The 21130-nt window shown below is 40.5% G+C and overlaps 1 protein-coding gene across 1 annotated transcript; it reads left to right on the top strand.

Annotated features, from left to right (window-relative positions):
* The first annotated feature begins 630 nt into the window (after positions 1-630).
* On the top strand, positions 631-19191 carry LOC139380422 (actin-related protein 3-like). Its single transcript, XM_071123081.1, has 12 exons — positions 631-840; positions 4125-4180; positions 4539-4651; positions 5872-5982; positions 6648-6743; positions 6978-7085; positions 10567-10710; positions 12979-13152; positions 14379-14471; positions 14682-14807; positions 17211-17294; positions 18100-19191. The coding sequence occupies exons 1-12, from the start codon at positions 797-799 to the stop codon at positions 18193-18195; spliced, it is 1245 nt and encodes a 414-aa protein (XP_070979182.1). The 5' UTR covers positions 631-796; the 3' UTR covers positions 18196-19191.
* Positions 19192-21130: the final 1939 nt, after the last annotated feature.

Here is a 21130-nt window from a genome sequence, read left to right as displayed (position 1 = left end):
AGAAAAACAGAGACAGTGGGAACCAGACAGATCATTTGGGGATATTCTCAGTGCTGAATGACATACTGTATCTGTCTGATGATGATATGATGGTCATGATGATGACCCATTGTATCTGATGACAATTTTGGAAAGGTCTAAGAAATTAAGAATTAAGAAATTGTGTAGAATTGTTTGGTTGATTTATGGAATCTGATGGAATTATATGGAAATTGAGTGAACAACATGCATCACACATCAGTATATGGCAACATAGATCATTTGGAAGGAAATTAAGTGTATGTTGACATAATACTGTAGATTCATGAATTTCAGGCTGTCTAATGCATATTTGAATAAGAATGCACTCGGTTAATTCTATAGCACTGTAAAACTCAAATTTTGGATTTGATCTCAATCCTGGTCCAGAAAATGTTTCCATTTAAATTGATGTGCCCTAGGCCAGTATTGACCATTGCAGCATTATATTATTTTATTAGTTCTAATAAAGTTAGATGGATTTTATTTAGGCACAACCACCTATTGAGTCACGTTTTTTATTCCCCTGGCAGTGTTGATGCTTTACTCTCAGGGGCCACTGTGATTGACAGCTGTGAAGCTGACTCTGCCTGCTTCACTCAAGCGCTCCCCGGCGTCAGCCATCTTGCCTGCCCTAGACCGATTGCGGAAGTAACGTTAGAAACTGTACTTTGTGCAGGTTCAGGTTTCCGCCTGTGGACGGTTTGCAATATCCTCCAGCCGACACAGACAGCTATCGATTAACAGAAAACATTTGTGATTACCAGAAGCACACGAGATGGCAGGACGATTACCGGCGTGTGTTGTCGACTGCGGTACAGGGTAAGCTATTCAAACTAGACCGCCTTGCAGACAGCGCACCGAGATTTTGGGTGTCACCGACTCGGAGCCCATCGCTGTCAGCAACTGGGTGTGTGTGCTAGCTATAGCTTGCTAATACATTGAATCAATGTAACCTTGGGCCATTTATTACAAAACTAACGTTTTTTATTAGGCTGTTATTGTACTGCTGTTTAACATACATTTATGCTGTATTCACTAGATGGCTAGCTATACGCCTGCTATTTGCTTTCATCATCACAAAATGTTTTCTTCCTGTTGGAAAGGCATTTTCAATACAACATATCCACCCAATCTGTTCTTCATTGCTGGGGATCTAATATATTGCATTTCGGAAATACTTTGAATGGACAGTATAAAGGGTCTTCCATGTTTAATTTTGTATCGTTAATGCTATTCATTTCATAAGTAATTGTACAGTGCTTGCTTACTAGTGATGCCCGGCTTTGAGCATGCGCAGAGCGACTTCCTACATTGTCGACTTCCTCATTCAGGGTTTTTAGTCCATATATGGTCGTTTTCGGCAACTGAACATGTTTTTTTTATTAGCATACTTCTCTAATTTCCTAAATTTAGCCGTTCCTTTACCATCTCAAATGAAACCATACATTAATCATTTTCTGAATAACAAAGACTGGTTTGTATTCAATAGAAAAGTTCGAGGATTCTCATTTGCGTGACCTCACAGTTCTACAGCACTTTGTTTTGATTGTGCATACTTCTGCTTCATGCCCATCCTTTTTTATCATCTGTAAATATTGTAAATGCCAATATGCTGATTGCACGTCCCAAGATCTATTTTAAGCCAGTGAATTAATAACAGTTGGACCTAAACTAATCCCTCATTATTGAGCTGTGCAATACACCACATCATTCTAGTTGCCTGCAATAATGTGTTCTTAACTGACTTGCCTAGTTAAATAAAGGGTGTTTTAGCAGTTAATCACTTTGGTAAATGTTATTCAGCGACAATAATGTTTTTGTGCATTTCGTTACAAGTAATGGGGGGGAACAACCGATTCAGTTATGTATCAGGATATGCTTTTTGACGATATATCGTTTTGACGTGATCGCAATATTAGTTTTGCGCTAGTCAACTATACCTGCACCAAAACTCCAGTATTTTCCTTTCATAGCTTGTTCTCCGTCTTCTTTTTAATCAAATCGGGTGCCAATTTGATTTCAGCCCTTTTATTTACATGACTGATCAAAACTTGTTTTCTCATGGCTCTCTCTTGTCCCTCTGCAACAAACATTTGGTGAGCGATATGTTTGGAACATCGAATCGCAATAAATTCACAGTATCGAGTCGCAATGCATATAGAATCGTGAGAATCACAATACACATCATATTGGTACCTAAGTATCGTGATAATATATTTTCGGCTTCCCAGCCCTAATTGTTACTCTTACTTGCTGTCTTAATGCACAGATTGTAATCTAAGGAACGATATCTAATGTAGGCATTTGATATAGCCGAGACCTAGATTTATGTTTAATACTATAGTTGGGGTTATTGCCTAACTAAATATGCTACGTTGTTTGCAATCCATACAGAGATTTGAATTCTTCACTCTGCATGTTTCCTTACATACCTCTCCACTTATCTTCCCCGCTCCCTTTGGGCTATTAGTTAGGCTAGTGCATCTGGTCCACACTGGGAGGGAGGACTGGAAAACTACAGCTGAGGATGGAGAATGAGGCTAACTCCTTTGTAGAGCAGATGTTTGAAACTGCTATAAAAGCCAAGTTGCTAAAGTACCAGGCCAGCAGAAGTCTGGTTGAGTAGGCTACACCACCACACAGCTCATGAGTCATGCTCACGACAGCCAAAATATTTGAACTGAACTCTACATCCTCTTACCTCAAGCACAAGTGGGCCGCTATTCTTAGAACTCAACAGTGAAATGGAGCAGCAGAGTTATTGTACTGCTTATTTTGTTCACTTCTCTATAACAGTTTTGTTGGGAGGTCTGTGAAGAGCTACTGTTTTATGTAGGCTACTGTATGTTTTTTTCTTTTGTAGGGGTCAGTTTTGGTCTAAACAAATGTTTCAAATGCAGGTGTTACAGGCCAGGCTTGCAGCTAAGTGTAGTACCTGGGGCTATGGTGGAGTCGAAATTTGCTTATCATACTCAGCAAACAGTTTTGATTTCACACAGTAAGGCCATTATCATTATTCAAACTTGGCCTATACCAGACCATGATTCACATTGCTGTGTTTGAAGAAAGACTACAATAAGGTAGCCTAGCTTACATTTCAGGCCTTGCCTAGGCCTAATGCCCAATCCCAAATCAACCTCTATTCCCTACCCTCCATTTTAGGCACTTTCAGAGACCTATTTCTAAGAATACTGAATGGATGTTGCCTAAGCATTGTCATATTTTGTAGGCTATACTTATCTGATCCTCTCAGTGAGGAGGGCTTGAGGATCGATTTGTATTTGAGCACTCCTGTGGTTATGTCCACTGCTAAGAGTGTAGTGAAACAGGCTTGTTGAAGCAGGTAGCTGCCCTAGACAAGCTAGGACTGTTCTGTGGAATGAAGCCCCAAGCCTATTTTTTTGTGTGTCTTCCACGTGCAGCTACTAAAATGTTAATCCTTACCAGCTCTGTTATTCCTCACTCATTGGGTAGGCCTTGTTATATTTACAATACGGTTAAAATAGGACTTAAAAGCAACTAGGCTTACTTTCTATAGGCTAACCTACTGCACTGAAACGATGGTATTGAAAAGCATCTCAGGCAATGTGTCTTATATCCTTATAGTAGTAGGTTATGTTTCAACTACGATGAGCTCTCTTGGGCTGAGATTTCTAGGCTACCCATTTACAGTAAACACAAACTTAACTGTTGTATGCAGCTTATCGTTCTGCGATAAGGCTTTAGCCGTGTGTAAGTGAACCTTATTTGCGAAACACTTCTGGCACTCTGAACAGTTGTAGGATGATGCTATGCTAATATTTCTACTCAAAGTGGTGGATTTGGGGAAATGTATGAATAGCCCCTTAGATTCCAAATGCCCTTTTACACTATTCCTATTGAAGGGTAGGCTATTCAGAGTTGAGCTGCAGTTGTTGGCACTATACTGATCTGTGGAAGAACAGGGGTTTTATTGATACAAATCACAGAAGCTAGGCCTAACCAAAATATAGGCTATGCCTGCTAATCAATTTGTATTATTTTCTCCTTTTACAAAGTGTCACCCATACAAAAAAATGTGATCAAGTGATGTTCAATCTAATGGTGTGCCTTCTCTCTTTCAGATACACTAAGCTGGGGTATGCAGGGAACACAGAGCCACAGTTCATTGTTCCGTCATGTGGGTATATGTTTCCATTCACCTCACATTGAGGATAGGCTAACTGTTGCCTAGACAAAAGTAATTTTAATAAGCAGAGCCCTAACACGGTTTCAAAGAGTCTAGGTTATGATCTGATATCGTTGATGCTGAAAGTATTTTCAGGCCTGTTTTTCTATTTTAGAGCTCTTTGGGGCAATGCTTTGGAAATACAAGGCTGGATAGTGAACAGTGAGGGCATACTGTAGGTCACTCTTGCACTTGGTGTTTGACTGGATTTGTGTCTTAAGCCCTTTCATCAAACACGGCCTTAGTCTAATTGATTCTCTCTGTCTCTGTGTGTTTCTTTCTTCCTCCATCCGTCTCTCATCCCTACCAGGTATTGCAATCAAAGAGTCGGCCAAGGTTGGATCAAGGACGGTCAAGGGGGTGGACGACCTGGACTTCTTCATCGGCGATGAGGGGATAGACAAGCCCAATTATGCCACAAAGGTACCAAACCCATGACTCAAAAAGGCTACAGGGCCACCCAATACAGTATAGTAAAACTCACATATACCACAAGCTAACCTGTCCAATGCCAAACATGACAGCCCTGAAGAGCCATTTGTATGTGACCAATACAAAGTACAAACCTACCAATTGAACATGACAAATGGCCTACAAGTTGTCATGTGAACTTGCATACTGTGCATTTCAAAGATACCTATTCCAAGGAAATACGGAAACCAGTATACTGCACCAGAGAGGTGTCTGTCAACGGCCAGTCACTCTCATTTCACATGACTATTTGTCACTACGCAATGCACTCAATGTTTGTTAGTGCACATTATGTGCTACTAGGCCATGCAGGCCTACTCTTGTACTTGATGTGTCATTCAACCATGCACTAAAATGTATGTTGGTGTACTTAGTCGCAAAGTAATTTACAAGCCAAGGCCTAGTTTCCCAAAAGTGTATTAAGGCTGCTTTCATAGTTAGAACCTTCATAGGAGCATCGTTAAATCTCTAAGCTGTTTTCAAAAACCATCGTTACTAACGTAGCACTTGAAAATGCTTGTTATTTACCGACTACCTCAGACCTCTCGTAGAACAGCTAAGTGTGTCATTATATGCGTTTTTTCCTCCTACGGAGTCACTTTATACACAGATGAGATCCACTAAACATAGAATCAAAATGTTTGTCTCTCTGTGACCACTGGTAGCTTCACAAAGAAGTTAACTATGAGTTCGAAGTTGCCAATGTCTTCGAAATTGTTACGAACAAGAGATGGATGAAAAGATGTTTCAAATGAAAACCGAGATGACTGCATTAAAAGATAAATATACTACATTATAGGATGTATAATTTATTATTATTCAAATCAATTTCATGTTCATTCAATTGAGTTATATTTTGCTAATTGTAGACTACTGTTTAATTTTGCTTCAACACGTGGGCAGTAGTGTGCCAAATCTTGATTTTAGTGCATTATTGTGGGGTAAGCATTAGAATAACCCACCTCAATATTTGCAGCCAGGGATTATATATGTTTTTCGGAGCTGATCCTTCATCAGTATTGTGGAATAATTTGAATGTTAAGGTAAGATTTTAATGGAGAAAGCTGATCCGAGAACACCGATGTCTTTTGATCATATCAGTATCGACACATGCCTCAAACCGGGCCCTGTATGTTTGCCAGTGTGATTGACCTTTGACCTCTCGCCCACAGTGGCCCATCCGTCATGGCATTGTCGAGGACTGGGACCTGATGGAGAGGTTCATGGAACAGGTGATCTTCAAGTACCTGAGGGCGGAGCCTGAGGACCACTACTTTCTGTTGGTAAGAGGACCATGGTCCAAATGGGACATTTACAGGATAGAAAGACACCATACAGATGGATAGAGGGCACACTTGTCAAAGAGGGTGGGCTCTCTTTACAACCTGATGGGTGAAATGAAAACCAATGGGTCTGTGGAACTGGAGGTCCTGAGTTGTGCACCCCTGGATTAAAAGTGCTGTCATGAATGCTAGTACACTTGAGGAAGTAGGACTATATCAGCACTGTGAGCCAAGTGAAATAGAACACCCAGTGAAGGGAACTAAAACGAAATGGTTATAACAGTGGGCTAAAAACCTTGGGTCTTTCTGGGGCATACATCTATACGTCTATTAATAGGGTTGGCAACACTTCCAGGTTTACAAGCTCGCTATCTGGAGGTTTCTTGGACGGTCTGATGTAAGTTGTTACTCTGATCTTAAAAGCGCGTCTCAGGAGAATAAAAATATAAAAATTAAAAAATTCAATTTTAAGGTGCTGATAAATTAATGTAGGGGGAACACTAAGGCTGTTGTAATACATTGTAACTAAAACCTTTTCTGTAGGTACATAGCATAGACTTTTATCTGTAATTGAGGGTGATGTGGTTGTTAATAAATCTGATGCTGGTTGGATTAGTGTGTCTGTGTTGAAGTCTAACTCCCAGTACTGTGGTGTCCTCTTGCAGACAGAGCCTCCTCTGAACACACCAGAGAACCGAGAGTATACAGCAGAGATCATGTTTGAGTCCTTCAACGTCCCTGGGCTCTACATTGCAGTGCAGGTATGGCCTCATCATCCCTGGGAACACTATTTATATCTATCAGAAACAAACACTTGCACACACACACAGCCTTTATGCTTTTATGTAAAACACAGACTTCCTCACTGCCACTGCCCCCTGCTGTTTAATGTTGTGTTTAAATAATGTGGTCAATGACATCATGGACACCCTCAGTGTTGTTTTACTGTTGTTTTACAATGGCGTCATATTGACCTTGTGTTCTCTATACCCAAGGCTGTCCTGGCGCTGGCTGCCTCCTGGACATCCAGACAGGTGGGGGAGAGGACACTGACAGGGACGGTCATCGACAGCGGAGACGGAGTCACCCACGTTATCCCTGTGGTGAGTGACAAACACACCTGATCTGAGGAAAGCCTTATCACGTCTGACAGAAAAGACTGATCTATTACACACATTCACTCATGTACACACGCTATACACACACACACACACACACACACACACACACACACACACACAGTGTTTCTCAAAATGCATACTACTGTGCTCACGGGAGGGTCGGAGTATTAGTCCAAATTAAAGTATGCGAAACGGAGCATGGAGGGCACTTCTCAAATGCGTACTCCGTTTGTACATATTTTGAAGCATGCATAGATGCAAGACTCAACGGAAAGTATGCAAAGAAATATGACGCAACCACGCAAAAAATTATGCAAAATTTATTTAAATCAATTTCGGCCATTATTTGAGTTTAAGCGAGAGAAAATACAAGGAGAGAAATGTTGCCTATTCACATCTCATATGTTGCTTGACTACAATATTTTATCTTGATACGTTAATAAATAAATACTGTGTTAATTTTGGCATGTTTATCTGCCTACGTACCATAGATCGCAAGCCCATAATAAGTCAAATAGGCTAGCTACTAGTACTGTTAGCTAGCCAGAGGTTAAATTCTTCATGGCTATCTTGCATAATATTAGTTTTAGGTCATTTTTGCCAGTTAAACTATCTGGTTACCTACATTATTACGATTCATATAAAGTGCATTCTGAAAGTATTCAGAACCCCTTGACTTTTTTCAATGCCCCATAATGACAAAGTATAAACAGGTTTTTAGAAATCTGTCTGGGCTACTCAGACATTCAGAGACTTGTCCCGAAGCCACTCCTGTGTTGTCTTGGCTGTGTGCTTAGGGTCATTGTCCTGTTGGAAGGGGAATCTTCGCCCCAGTCTGAGGTTCTGAGCGCTCTGAAGCAGGTTTTCATCAAGGATCTCTCTGTACTTTGCTCTGTTCATCTTTCCCTCGATCCTGACTAGTCTCCCAGTCCCTGCTGCTGAAAAACATCCTCACAGCATGATGATGCTGCCACCATGCTTCACTGTAGGGATGGTGCTAGGTTTCCTCTAGACGTGACGCTTGGCGTTTAGGCCAAAGAGTTAAATCTAGGCTTCATCAGACCAGAGAATCTTGTTTCTCATGGTCTAACAGTCCTTTAGGTGTCTTTTGGCAAACTCCAAGCCGGCTGTCATGTGCCTTTTTACTGAGTAGTGGCTCCCCGATTGCTCAGTTTGGCTGGGCAGCCAGCTCTAGGAAGAGTCTTGGTGGTTCCAAACTTCTTCCATTTTTAAGAATGATGGTGTCCACTGTGTTCTTGGACCTTCAATGCAGCCCCCAAAAAATTGTACACTTCCCCAGATCTATGCCTCGACACAATCCTGTCTCGGAGCTCTACGGTCAATTCCTTTGACCACATGCCTTGGTTTTTGCTCTGACATGCACTCCAACCAAGTTGTAGAAACATCTCAAGGATGATCAATGGAAACAGGATGCCCTTGAGCTTAATTTTGAGTCTCATAGCAAAAGGTCTGAATACTTATGTAAATAAGGTATTTCTGTTTTTTAATATTTTAATTTCTAAAAACCTGTTTTCGCGTTGTCATTATAGGGTATTGTGTTTAGGATTTTTTCAAATGTAATCAATATTTGAGTAAGGCTCTACCGTAACAAAATGTGGAAAAGGGGAAGGGGTCTAAATACTTTCTGAATGCACTGTATCTAGCTGATAATTATCAAGTAAAACACTTGCTTTGTGTATATCTTGGAAGAAGGCTCAGTGAATGGGGAGATGAAGTGTGAGGTAATACAGTAGGGGGAGTGTGTGCTTCATATTGTTTTATGCATTCTCTACACTCATCCTCACAAGAATGTACTCAAGAGAACGTGGTCGAGAGAATGCACTCTGAGCATGAGTGTGGAGTCATGGTAGTATGCATATTGAGAAACACCCAGAGGGTATAAGGATTTTTTTTTTAAACAGAGACGGATGTACAACCTAAACTTGTCCAATAAGAACACAGATTGTTGTGTTCCATTGCTAAATGTTTTTCTACTGCGTGTCATACTGAACACAAACATAGTCCCAGCGAAAGGCTCCCTCAGCCAGACCCCCGATCCTGCATGTGTCTCAATACTTCTTAGTGGCCTCCTTTGCCTGTTACTAAAGAAATCTATACTGAACAAAAATATAAACGCAACAATTTCAACGATTTTTACTGAGTTACAGTTCATATAAGGAAATGAGTAAATGTAAATAAATTCATTAGGAGCTAATCTATCGATTTCACATGACTGGGGAGGGGCGCAGTCATGGATGGGTCTTGGAGTGCACAGGCCCAGCCACTGAGGAGCCAGGCCCAGCCAATCAGAATTAGTTTTTTCCCAACAAATGGTCTTTATTACAGACAGAAATTCTTCTCAGTTTCATCAGCTGTCTGGGTGGCTGGTCTCGGGCGATCCCGCAGGATAAGAAGCTGCATGTGGAGGTCCTGGGGAAGGTCCTGGGCTGGTGTTGTTTTTGAGGCCAGTTGGACATACTGCCAAATTCTCTAAAATGACATTGGAGACGGCTTATGGTAGAGAAATGAACATTCAATTACCTGGAAACAGCTCTGGTGGACATTCCTGCAGTCGGCATGCCAATTGCACACTACCTCAACTTGAGACATCTCTGGCATTATTCTGTGACAAAACTGCACATTTTAGTGCCCATTTTATTGTCCCAAGCCCCATGTGCACCTGTGTTATGATCATGCCATTTAATCAGTTTCTTGACATGCCACACCTGTCAGATGGATGGATTGTCTTGGCAAAGGAGTAATTACAGGGATATAAACAAATTTGTGCACTAAATGTGAGAGAAATGAGCTTTGTGCGTAAGGAACATTTCTGAGATCTTTTATTTCAGCTCATGAAACATGGGACCAACGCTTTACATGTTGTGTTTATTTTTGTTCAGTATTTTCTCTTGTCCATTTCTTTTCAATCAGTTCAGATGAAGGCAACTATCAAAGTAGGCCACTATGCTTTTGACACACAGCCTTAGATACAGGAGCAATTGCCTGGCAAGTAAATGTATTGCAAGAACACACGTTATGTGGACAGTGTACACGTTATGTAAGTCAGCATCTTGTAGGATGTACAAGCCACTGCTTAACATACAGAAAGTCAGCCAAACATAATTCAGGATGTGAGCATCTATGATAGAAAAATATGCCTTCAATGTTGCTAAAAGAATAGTCAGTTATATATTAACTGATCCCTTTTTTCTAACTACTGAGCCGAACTAGACTGGGCTGGCTTGACTACACATCCACCATAGTTGCTGGAAAGGACAATGTTGAAAAGAAAATATCCAGGCCAGCACAGTACGGTTTAGTTCAGCACAATGGTGTAGATCTGGCATGAGCGTTATTTAAACACGTGCATCTACTTTGACCTATTTATTCTTATATGCTGTGATGTCACCTCACCCTAGACAATTGTGAGCTCTGAACCATCTTTCTTTTTGTGTTGCTGTAGGCTGAGGGCTACGTCATCGGCAGCTGTATAAAGCACATCCCCATCGCGGGTCGTGACATCACCTACTTCACCCAGCAGCTTCTGAGGGAGCGGGAGGTGGGCATCCCCCCAGAGCAGTCCCTGGAAACGGCCAAGGCAGTCAAGGTAGGTCACAGTGAACTATGTTTCCCGTCAACCACTACTCCACTCACCAACCACTGTGGTTCATAGTACAGTCAAGGAGCCAATCCTAGACCAAATTCTCAACCGTATCCCGGGTTCTCTGAGGCAAGGTTTTCCAGAATGTTGATTTTAAATTGAAACTATCCTGTGTTGCCTAAGGGCATTTTCACACAGGAATAACGTACTCTGTTGCGGTTCCCTAAGCCATTTTGTGAGAATTCAACAAAATATCTTCTGCTTTCACAAGAACTGTTTTGGGGTGCGATTTACAAGGTGAAGTCTACATTGCAGTAGCATACTAGCTTGGCTTGATAACAACAGTCAGACAGTTACTCATAACTCGCGCTACTGCATCATAACACTTGTCACTCTGGTCCTGGGTCCTCGTCCGACCACTTTGGCAGAAGTCCCACTGCTTTGTCTTTCTCCAACAACTAGTCTACCGCTCTCATTATTGTCCAGCACTTTCATTCAATGAAGGTATGCGCCCCAACAGCATTCCTCTACCACCACTCACCCAGTTCAGATTTTGTAACTGTTTGCATTGGAAGTTGACTGAGTATTTGAACATTGCTAACACAATTCTGATTTTTTTCTGAAATATAAATGAAGAAATAAATGAACCAAGATGTCTACAATTGGAAATGTGTAATTCTGACCGTGTCTGTAGTTTGACTATAACACTAGGTGGCGCCATTGTTTTACCCTGTAAGTTTAATACCTCCTGCTAAGAACATCACTTGATGTTCAGTCTTCTCTTTTGTAAGGTAGTTTGAAATGTGGAACACAGATGCAGTTCTGTTTTTGATTGTTTAAGTTTACACTTCAAGATGGAGGACTTGACTCCCCAGGTGGTTCAAAGGGTGTGACACTCCCCAGGTGGTTCAAAGGGTGTGTGGTGTTCCCATTAACCCCAAGCTTGTAAATTGCCCCTTGTTTTCACCAGAATCAATTGGGATTCACCTCCCTTCCCTTCTTGATCCAAAGCAGTACATTTTTATTGAAAGGCTCACCTAAATCCTTTTTGGGCGTACTGTTGAAGGTCATTGTTTTTCAACCCGAGGCAAACATACACTCTTTTCATCCCACAGACTTGATCACTGACTGCAATTGGTAGCTTGATTTGTATGCTATGTTCTTGCTCTTAAAAAATAGCTGTCCAATCATTTGCATTTGTCTCTACCAAAATCTGTGTTTTATAGAATTGTTTTAAGTGGAGTCCTGTGTTGTTGGAAAGTCTTAAAATAATTTAGAATGTAATTAGGGCCAAAATCATGGTCAAAACAGGGACGGAATCATGCAGGTACTAGTGTTGAGCAAATTAATGGTTTTGGTTCGATTACATGTTTTAAAACATTAAATGCACTATGCATTATGTGGGTTGAATGCTGTAACAACACAGAATACAGCAATACACCACTTCATGACTTCATTACCGCGTATCACAAGTAATCACTATTTTAGTAGTTCTTCAAAGAAAATAAGACATACTTTTATGACTGCTGAATACCAGCTATCAATCACTTAGATCAGGTATTTTCAGGCGACGCTTTCTATCCCTCTCGATTGCACATTTTCTGTCTATTCTCTCCCTTTTTGTGTCTGCCCTAAACTAACTTAGCACGTGTAAAAGAAACCCAGACCAGACACAATTAATTAGGGTCATTGTAAGTAAATTACCACATTTTCTGCACTAACAATGTAGAGTATTGGCCTGTTGGAAACTACAACTCCCTACTACATCGCCCATTTCGGGCTTGATCTGATTTCTCTCTAGAGATACTGTGGAATGAATTACTTCCTGAGTTGTATTGCTCACCAAGATCAAAGACCTTTAAACATGTGTACTAAAACAAAATAAATGGAGATAAATTACTATTGAACTTTAAAAAAAGTTTCAGTCCAGCTCTGTAAGTTCTGTGGACCACACTGACCCTACAGAATGTAACGTACAGTATGTAACCAGTTACACTGTACTTCAGCATCCACTCACGCTTTGTCCTCCACACCTTGCTCCCGAATGGCGCAGCGGTCTAAGGCATTGCATCTCAGTGCAAGAGGCGTCACTAGAGTCTCTAGTTTGTATCCAGGCTGTATCACATCCAGCCGAGATTGGGAGTCCCATAAGGCGGCGCACAATTGGCCCAGCATCGACCGGGTTTTGCCGGGGTAGGCCGTCATTGTAAATAAGAATTTGTTCTCAACTGACTTGCCTAGGTTAAATAAAAAATACATGTATTTTTCCACCAGGAGCGTTTCAGCTACGTGTGTCCTGACCTAGTGAAAGAGTTCAACAAGTACGACACGGATGGCTCCAAGTGGATCAAGCAGTACACTGGAATTAACAACATCAGCAAGAAGGAGTTCACTGTCGACGTGGGCTACGAGCGCTTCCTTGGCCCTGAGATCTTCTTCCACCCAGAGGTAAGCAGTTATCACTATGCTGTTAAACTGCTTTATAGCAAGAGGTTAGCGCTATGCTAATTAGACTAGCATACCATGAGTGGGAAATGTTCTCTTCAGTGTCATCGAACATTAGCATAATGTTAACTCTGACCTATAGGTCCTAGGTTACAGTAGCTAAACATTTGTGGTAAGACCATCATAAGTAGAATCAGGGATCAGGGATCATCAGCTAGATTCAGCCGCGGGTCGATTTCTTCTTGAGCAGATGGTATGCGGCCGGAACATAATTGCAAATAATTTGTAGACTGCAAATTGACCGCAAGAAGCCCCAACAGATAAAATATTTGACAAAAAAAAATCATAATTTAAAACCTGGCTTACATTTGTATACGATCACATGTACTCTTTCTTACCTGCAAAAGTAAAGTAAACGAGGGATACAGGGTGTGGTTCCTGAGTTAATTAAGCAGTTCACATCCCATCATGCTTAGGGTCATGTTTAAAAATGTTGAGCAGGACATTATTTTGGCTACCATGGCTATGTTCTCATAGGATGACAATGCCCCCACATCCACTAATGATCACTGAATGGTTTGATGAGCATGAAAACAATGTAAACCATATGGCATGACCGTCTGTCATCAGATCTCAACCCAATTTCTCACTAATGGAAGATTCTGGGGCGGCGCCTGAGACGGCGTTTTCCACCATCAACAAAACACCAAATAGTAGAATTTCCCGTCGAAGAATTTTCTCATCCCTCCATTAGTTCCAGACACTTGTAAAATCTATGCCAATGTGCATTGAAGCTGTTGTCACTTGCCCTTTTAAGACACTTTATTTAGGTGTTTTCTTTATTTGGCAGTTACTTGTATCTCTTATGTGTGGGAGTACTTTGGAACAGATTTCCAAAATGTAAATCACTTGGAGCTGATTTTTCTGGTGTTTTTAGTTTTATATTCAACAATAAACATTTTTAAATATATATATTTTTTCACCAAAAATGTGGGGTGGGCAGTTGGGGAACCCTGTCCTACAATGTCCTATAATCACAAATTACAGGCAGAAGAGGAGTTGTGCAGATCAGGGCTGCAGGGGCCGGAGTGAATAATGGAGATAGACATCTTTTAAAATGGTTAAGATATTCTTAAAGATATGTTTCTGTGAACGTGGATGTGTATAAAATTATAAATTCTTTCTCTCATACTTTTCTTCTCCCTTCACTCTTCCTTAAATTCCCCCAGTTTGCCAATCCTGACTTCACCCAGCCCATCTCCGAAGTTGTGGACGAGGTTATCCAGAACTGCCCCATTGATGTCAGACGTCCTCTTTACAAGGTAACCCTATCCCTGGAACTACATATATCTTGGTTAAAACCACATCCCATTAATGTCCAATAAGCATTTTGGATTTGACTTGAACAGACTTATCAGCTCTCTGGTCTGCAACTCCTTTCAATATCAAAATGTTCTGTATGTGCGTGTGAACGAGTTGAACCCTCTTTATTTGCCACAATATTTGACACGTCCCACTGTGTTCCTCTCCAGAACATTGTTCTGTCAGGCGGCTCCACCATGTTCAGGGACTTTGGGCGGCGCCTGCAGAGGGACCTGAAGAGGACTGTGGACGCTAGGCTGAAGATGAGTGAGGAGCTGAGTGGGGGCAAGCTCAAGGTGAGAGCAGTACCTAGTTATGGTAACCTTACGAGAGCTGTTCCTGTTTCCTTACAGAACTGGTCCCGTCAAGCTCTGAATCCCTACTGTTATTAGTCAGAGCTTGTAACCAGCTACTGTTTTGGCAGAGAAATGTATCATCCAGAGACTTTTCAGCTATTGAAATCCTTGGGCTAAAGTGATTTTTTTGGGATGCCTAATTCCAAACATTTTTAAAACGTTATTAAAGGCCCAGTGCAGTCAACTTGTGTTTTATATCAAATTGAGGTTGGAATAATACTGTGAAAATGTTATTTTAATGTTAGAGCTTTTTTAAAAGACTTAGTTAATAGACCAATAAGAAAGAGTTCCAAGCCTTTGCCAGTAACGGCTAGTTTCCTATGCCCCAGCACTGCTCTATGCTAACAAACAATTTGTCACTTTTTCACTATTTTAATTGAAACCAGTAAGGTAATTCATTGTTACCCAGAAATTATTTCATAATAGAGATTTAAAGAAATTGCTACATTGGACCTTATGCTTTCAGTGTAAACTTAAACAAATAAAATCCAGATATTAGGTACAGTGCATTTGGAAAGTTTTCAGACCCCTTCCCCTTTCCATATTTTGTTACATTACAGCCTCCTTTTAAAATGGATTAAATACAAACATTCCTCATCAATCTACACACAATATACACAATACCCCATAATGAAAACTGTTTTTTCAAAATGTTTGAAAATATAATAAAAATGTAAAAATTCCTTATTTACCTAAGTATTCACACTCTTTGCTATGAGACTTGAAATTGAGCTCAGGTGAATCCTGTTTCCATTGACCATCCTTGAGATGTTTCTACAATTGGAGTAGAAACATTGGAGTCTACCTGGGGTAAATCTGCCTGGGGTAAATTTCATGGATTGGACATGATTTGGACAGGCATAAGGTCTCACAGTTGACAGTGCACGTCAGAGCAAAAACCAAGCCATGAGGTCGAAGGAAATGTCCGTAGAGCTCCGAGACACAATTGTGTCAAGGCACAGATCTGGGGAAGGGTACCAAAAAATCTCTGCATTGAAGAGCCCCAAGAACACAGTGGCCTCTATCATTCTTAAATGGAAGAAGTTTGGAACCACCAAGACTCTTCCTAGAGCTGGCCTTTTGGCCAAACTCGGGGGAGAAGGGCCTTGGTCAGGGAGGTGACCAAGAACTGGATAGAGCTCCAGAGATCCTCTGTGGCGTTGGGAGAACCTTCCAGAAGTACAACGATCTCTGCAGCACTGCACCAATCAGGTCTTTATGGTAGAATGGCCAGATGGAAGCCACTACTCAGTAAAAGGCACGTGACAGCCCGCTTGGAGTTTGCCAAACGGCACCTAAAGGACTCTGACTATGAGAAATAAGATTATCTGGTGTGATGAAAACAAGATTCAATTATTTGGTCTGAATGCCAAGTGTCACGTCTGGAGGGAACCTGGCACCGTCCCTAAGGTGAAGCATGGTGGTGGCAGCATGCTGTTGGAATGTTTTTCAGCGGCAGGGACTGGGAGACTATTCAGGATTGAGGGAAAGATGAACGGAGTAAAGTACTTAGAGATCCTTGATGAAAACCTGCTCCATAGCGCTCAGAACCTCAGACTGGTAGCAAAGGTTCACCTTCCAACAGGACAACAACCCTAAACACAAAGCCAAGACAATGCAGGAGCGACACTCCCCATCCAACATGATAGAGCCTGAGAGTATCTGCAGAGAAGAATGGGATAAACTCCCCAAATACAGGTGTGCCAAGCTTGTAGCGTCATACCCAAGAAGACTCGAGGCTGTAATAGCTGCCAACGGTGCTTCAATAAAGGGTCTGAATACTTAAGTAAATGTGATATTTGAGTTTATTTGGAATCATTTCTAAAAATCTGTTTTTGCTTTGTCATTATGGGATATTGTGTGTAGATTGAGGAAAAAAACTAACAATTGAATCATATTTAGAATAAGGTTGAAACGTAACAATGTGGAAAAAGTGAAGGGGTTTGAATACTTTCCGAATGCACAGTATGTAAAAAAGATAATGGACCTATTTAAAAATGATTATTATTATAATGAGAACTAACAATCATCAAAATTAAAGCTATACAGTCACACGGGAATCGAAAATTAAAAAACAATCTATTTAGCCTTATTGATTTAGTCATTTTTGAGCAAATGAACACACCATTAGCCATGGCAAAATGCATGGAATAGCAGGAAATTAGTTTTGAAACTTGCTAAATGTGTAGAATTGCATTAAATTGGCTTTACACCGCCAAGATGGGGGCCTCTAAAATTTTCTCTAAAATTCAGTCGCGCCGATCGTGCCCATTGCCACGCCTATTTGATCCAGAAAAATCCCTAACATCGATTTATTTCTGGTTTTTGCTTTTGCCTTTTCAGCCCAAACCAATTGATGTGCAAGTCATCACTCATCATATGCAGAGATATGCAGTGTGGTTCGGAGGATCCATGTTAGCCTCAACTGTAAGTATTGCTATTCTGTGCGGGAAAACAGTATTATAAGTGGAATTGTAGAAATTCTGTCGTGTTCTTTGGAACAAAATTCATATGATAAGGAAACATCTAACTTGTCACATAGTAAAACCATTTTAATGATTTTAAATGTAATTCAGAAAATATTTTATGTGCCATCTGCATAACTGCATAACTACCTTCCTAGAATGTAGTCCAAGATAATGCAATAAAAGTTTACTGTCAGCACTTTAGCTGAATATCAGTGATTTGCATTGTCAGCATGATTACTGCCATTTTGTGTTTACTCTTAAGGGCATATTACCTTCCAGTTTCCTTGTAACCCGATTGAAATGCCAAAGTAATTGTGTATAATTCCAATGTCAAAGGGAATCATCCATAATGTAATCAGGGGCATCCATTGATGATGTTCATTGTGATTGTTGCGAGTTTACAACATTGCATTAGTCATGATGAGTCAACTGAATAACACCTTTTTAGAACAGGAACTCCGGTACTGTAGGTTGTGACTGTAAAGTGGGTTGTGTCATCACTGACATTTTACAGCACAGCATTAAATGCTTTTAGTCTAGATATATATATTTTTTTACGGAACGTCCTTTGATTTGTATGGTAGAGACGGGCATCTTAAACATGTCTTATAAGATAAAGAGAATGAAAAACTCTAACCCACACTCTTTGACTCTGTTTAAAAAAAAAAAAAAAAAAAAAATTAAGATAATTTGTTTTCAACTTTTATTTTTTTCTATTTTATTCAAATATGCCAAATGTCAACACATTGCTTTCTCTTTTCTAGCCTGAGTTCTACCAGGTATGCCACACCAAAAAGGACTATGAGGAGATTGGGCCTAGCATCTGTCGTCACAACCCTGTGTTCGGAGTCATGTCTTAACTGTGGCCCTCCAATATCTAATGGTTAGATGGGTTGGGATGGGAGAATAGGGGGTGGGTTTGGGAGGGGGATGCCGCGGGTCAGGGTTGGTGCGTTAGCGATTTTTGATTGCTCGTTCATTGTACAGAACGAGAAGGCGATACAGAATTTTAAAAAAGGAAAAAAAGAGACCAGACCAAACACAGTCCGGCTGGAAAATTTATTGGAAATGTTTTTTGTTTTTTTTGTTTCATTTTCCAAAATGAGGGAAATATGGTTTCTAAACCAAAACAATAAAATATAATTTCCGGATCTGTCGAGCAACATACTGAAAGCGGGATGGTGGTGGGGGATTTGATGGTGACGATGATGACGACAATAACATTGATGATGATTAATAAAACCAGAAGTCATAAAACATTATTTATGTTTGTAGAACTTGAGTCCAGGGAATATCTGGCAACTCAAGCTATTGTTGATCATGGCAAGGTTATAGAACATATTAATGTCTCCTTTACATATTTTTTTTTTCTGCTTCAAATGCACTTCACTTTATGTACCACAGCAAGAGCTTGTTTATATTTCATACAAAGGTTTTTTATATGTAAAACTTGGGATATCCGGGGAGAAAAATGTAAATGCATACCAGTATCAGCAAGTGACCATTTTAACCCACAATGCAGCTTTGATACACAGTATTTTTTTAAGTTAGAATACTTTCTCTCCCTCATTATTCTACCCATGTCTGTCCTTGCTATTTCCCTTTTAATTCTACATTAACACGCCTCTGCTTTTATTTTCGACCATTCCAGATTTCCTCTTCTATATTGCAGTGAAAGAAAGAAAAGAGAACTCTATTCATAAAATAATTATGATGACATTGAAAGAGAGTGACTGTAGGACCAGTATTGTTAGCCTTTTCCTTTTTTAAATTAAATGCCAAATTATCAAAAAAAAATGGGATTTGTGTATTTAATGCCTTACAACATTCCAATAAAGGCTCAAATTTGTTTCTCAGTGCTTGACTGGACTATTGTTTTTACAGCAACAAACACAATCAACACCACACAATGTCATATAAAGAGTTCCAGCCCACGATAAAAAAGAAATAAAAAAAAGAATAGGACACATTTCTGACTGGGTTCTTGTTTGCCTTGTCTCTAATTGCTTTGATAATTCACTGTTTCATGTGCAATGATTTCTCAGACATCTTAAATAAGAACATCTAGCCTATACAGTTGAAGTCTGGAGTTTACATACTTAGGTTGGAGTAACTAAAACTCGTTTTTCAACCGCTCCACAAATTTATTGTTAACAATCTATAGTTTTGGCAAATCAGTTGTGTCATGCACAAAGTAGATGTCCTAAGTAATTTTTTCAACAATTGTTTACAGATGGATTATTTCACTTATCACTGTATCACAAATCCAGTGGGTCAGAAGTTTACATACACTAGAGTTGACTCTGCCTTTAAACAGCTTGGAAAATTCCAGAAAATTATGTCATGGCTTTATAAGCTTCTGACAGGCTAATTGACATAATTTGAGGCAATTGGAGGTTTTTCTGTAGATGTATTTTAAGGCCTACCTTCAAACTCTGTGCCGCTTAGCTTTACATGGGAAAATCAAAGGAAATCAGCCAAGACCTCAGAAAAAAAAATGGTAGACCTCAACAAGTCTGGTTCATCCTTCGGAGCAATTTCCAAACGCCTGAAGGTACCACATTCAGCTGTACTAACAATAGTATGCAAGTATAAACACCATGGGACCACGCAGCCGTCATACCGCTCAGGAAGGAGGCTCGTTCTGTCTCCTAGAGATGAATGTACTTCGGTGCGAAAAGTGCAAATCAATCCTAGAACAACAGCAAAGAACCTTGTGAAGATGCTGGAGGAAACCGGTACAAATGTATCTATATCCACAGTAAAACGAGTCCTATATCGACCTAACCTGAAAGGCCGCTCAGCAAGGAAGAAGCCACTGCTCTAAAACCGCAATCAAAAAGCCAGACTACGGTTTGCAACTGCCCATGGGGACAAAGATCGTACTTTTTAGAGAATTGTCCTCTGGTCTGATGAAAGAAAAATAGAACTGTTTGGCCATACTGACCATCGTTATGTTTGGAGGAAATAGGGGGAGGCTTGCAAGCCGAAGAGCACCATCCCAACCGTGAAGCACGAGGGTGGCAACGTCATGTTGTGGGGGTGCTTTGCTGCAGCAGGGACTGGTGCACTTCACAAAATAGATGGCTTCATGAGGAAGTAAAATTATGTGGATATATTGAAGCAACATCTCAAGACATCAGTCAGGAAGTTAAAGCTTGGTTGCAAATGGGTCTTCCAAATGGACATTGACCCCAAGCATACTTCCAAAGTTGTGACAAAATGGCTTAAGGACAGCAAAGTCAAGGTATTGGAGTGAGAGAGATTAAAGTAGACGGCACGCGTCAAAATGATTGATTGATGACCTTACGTCATTTTGACCTTTGCGTGTCCGAATATGTGCCCCCTCCCCGTCCCCCCTGTTCCTGTGGTCACGTGTTATTTTGTGTTATTTCAGATCTCTATGTCATCCTTTGAAGTAGTCCAGTTGATGGATGTCTAGGGGTCTGGTTGAACTGTGGTTGTTGTGTTTGAACTTTTGGACCTGGTATGACCCCCCAGATGTATCGCCCATATGTGTATCTGATGAATCCGGAATGTCCTGGGCATATGCCTTATAAATGTCCAGAACAAGGTTTGTGAACCAAGAACCGTAAACGCTATTTTTTTAAACATGGATTTTGTGATCAGTGGCAAAGCTGTGATGACTGTAGCAACTGAAGCAGGACCGCGTCTGAAACATAGAGAAAGGGCAAAGTATACAGCTGCAATATACGATGCTCCAAAAAAGCGGTTTCTAAATGTGTATAGAACCCAGATACCGCCCGCAACTGCGCTGAAAGATGAAGTGCCGAT

This window comes from Oncorhynchus clarkii, chromosome 22, assembly GCF_045791955.1.
Source record: "Oncorhynchus clarkii lewisi isolate Uvic-CL-2024 chromosome 22, UVic_Ocla_1.0, whole genome shotgun sequence".
Classification (NCBI taxonomy): Eukaryota; Metazoa; Chordata; class Actinopteri; order Salmoniformes; family Salmonidae; genus Oncorhynchus; species Oncorhynchus clarkii.
This window is presented reverse-complemented; position numbering and strand designations above follow the sequence as displayed.

Excerpts from the sequence above, each read along its gene's own strand:
- LOC139380422 (XM_071123081.1), top strand. The coding sequence starts at position 797 with ATGGCAGGACGATTACCGGCGTGTGTTGTCGACTGCGGTACAGG. Across the intron at positions 5,983-6,647 it reads AGGACCACTACTTTCTGTTG|ACAGAGCCTCCTCTGAACAC; the intron begins GTAAGAGGACCA and ends GTCCTCTTGCAG. Across the intron at positions 14,472-14,681 it reads TCAGACGTCCTCTTTACAAG|AACATTGTTCTGTCAGGCGG; the intron begins GTAACCCTATCC and ends GTTCCTCTCCAG.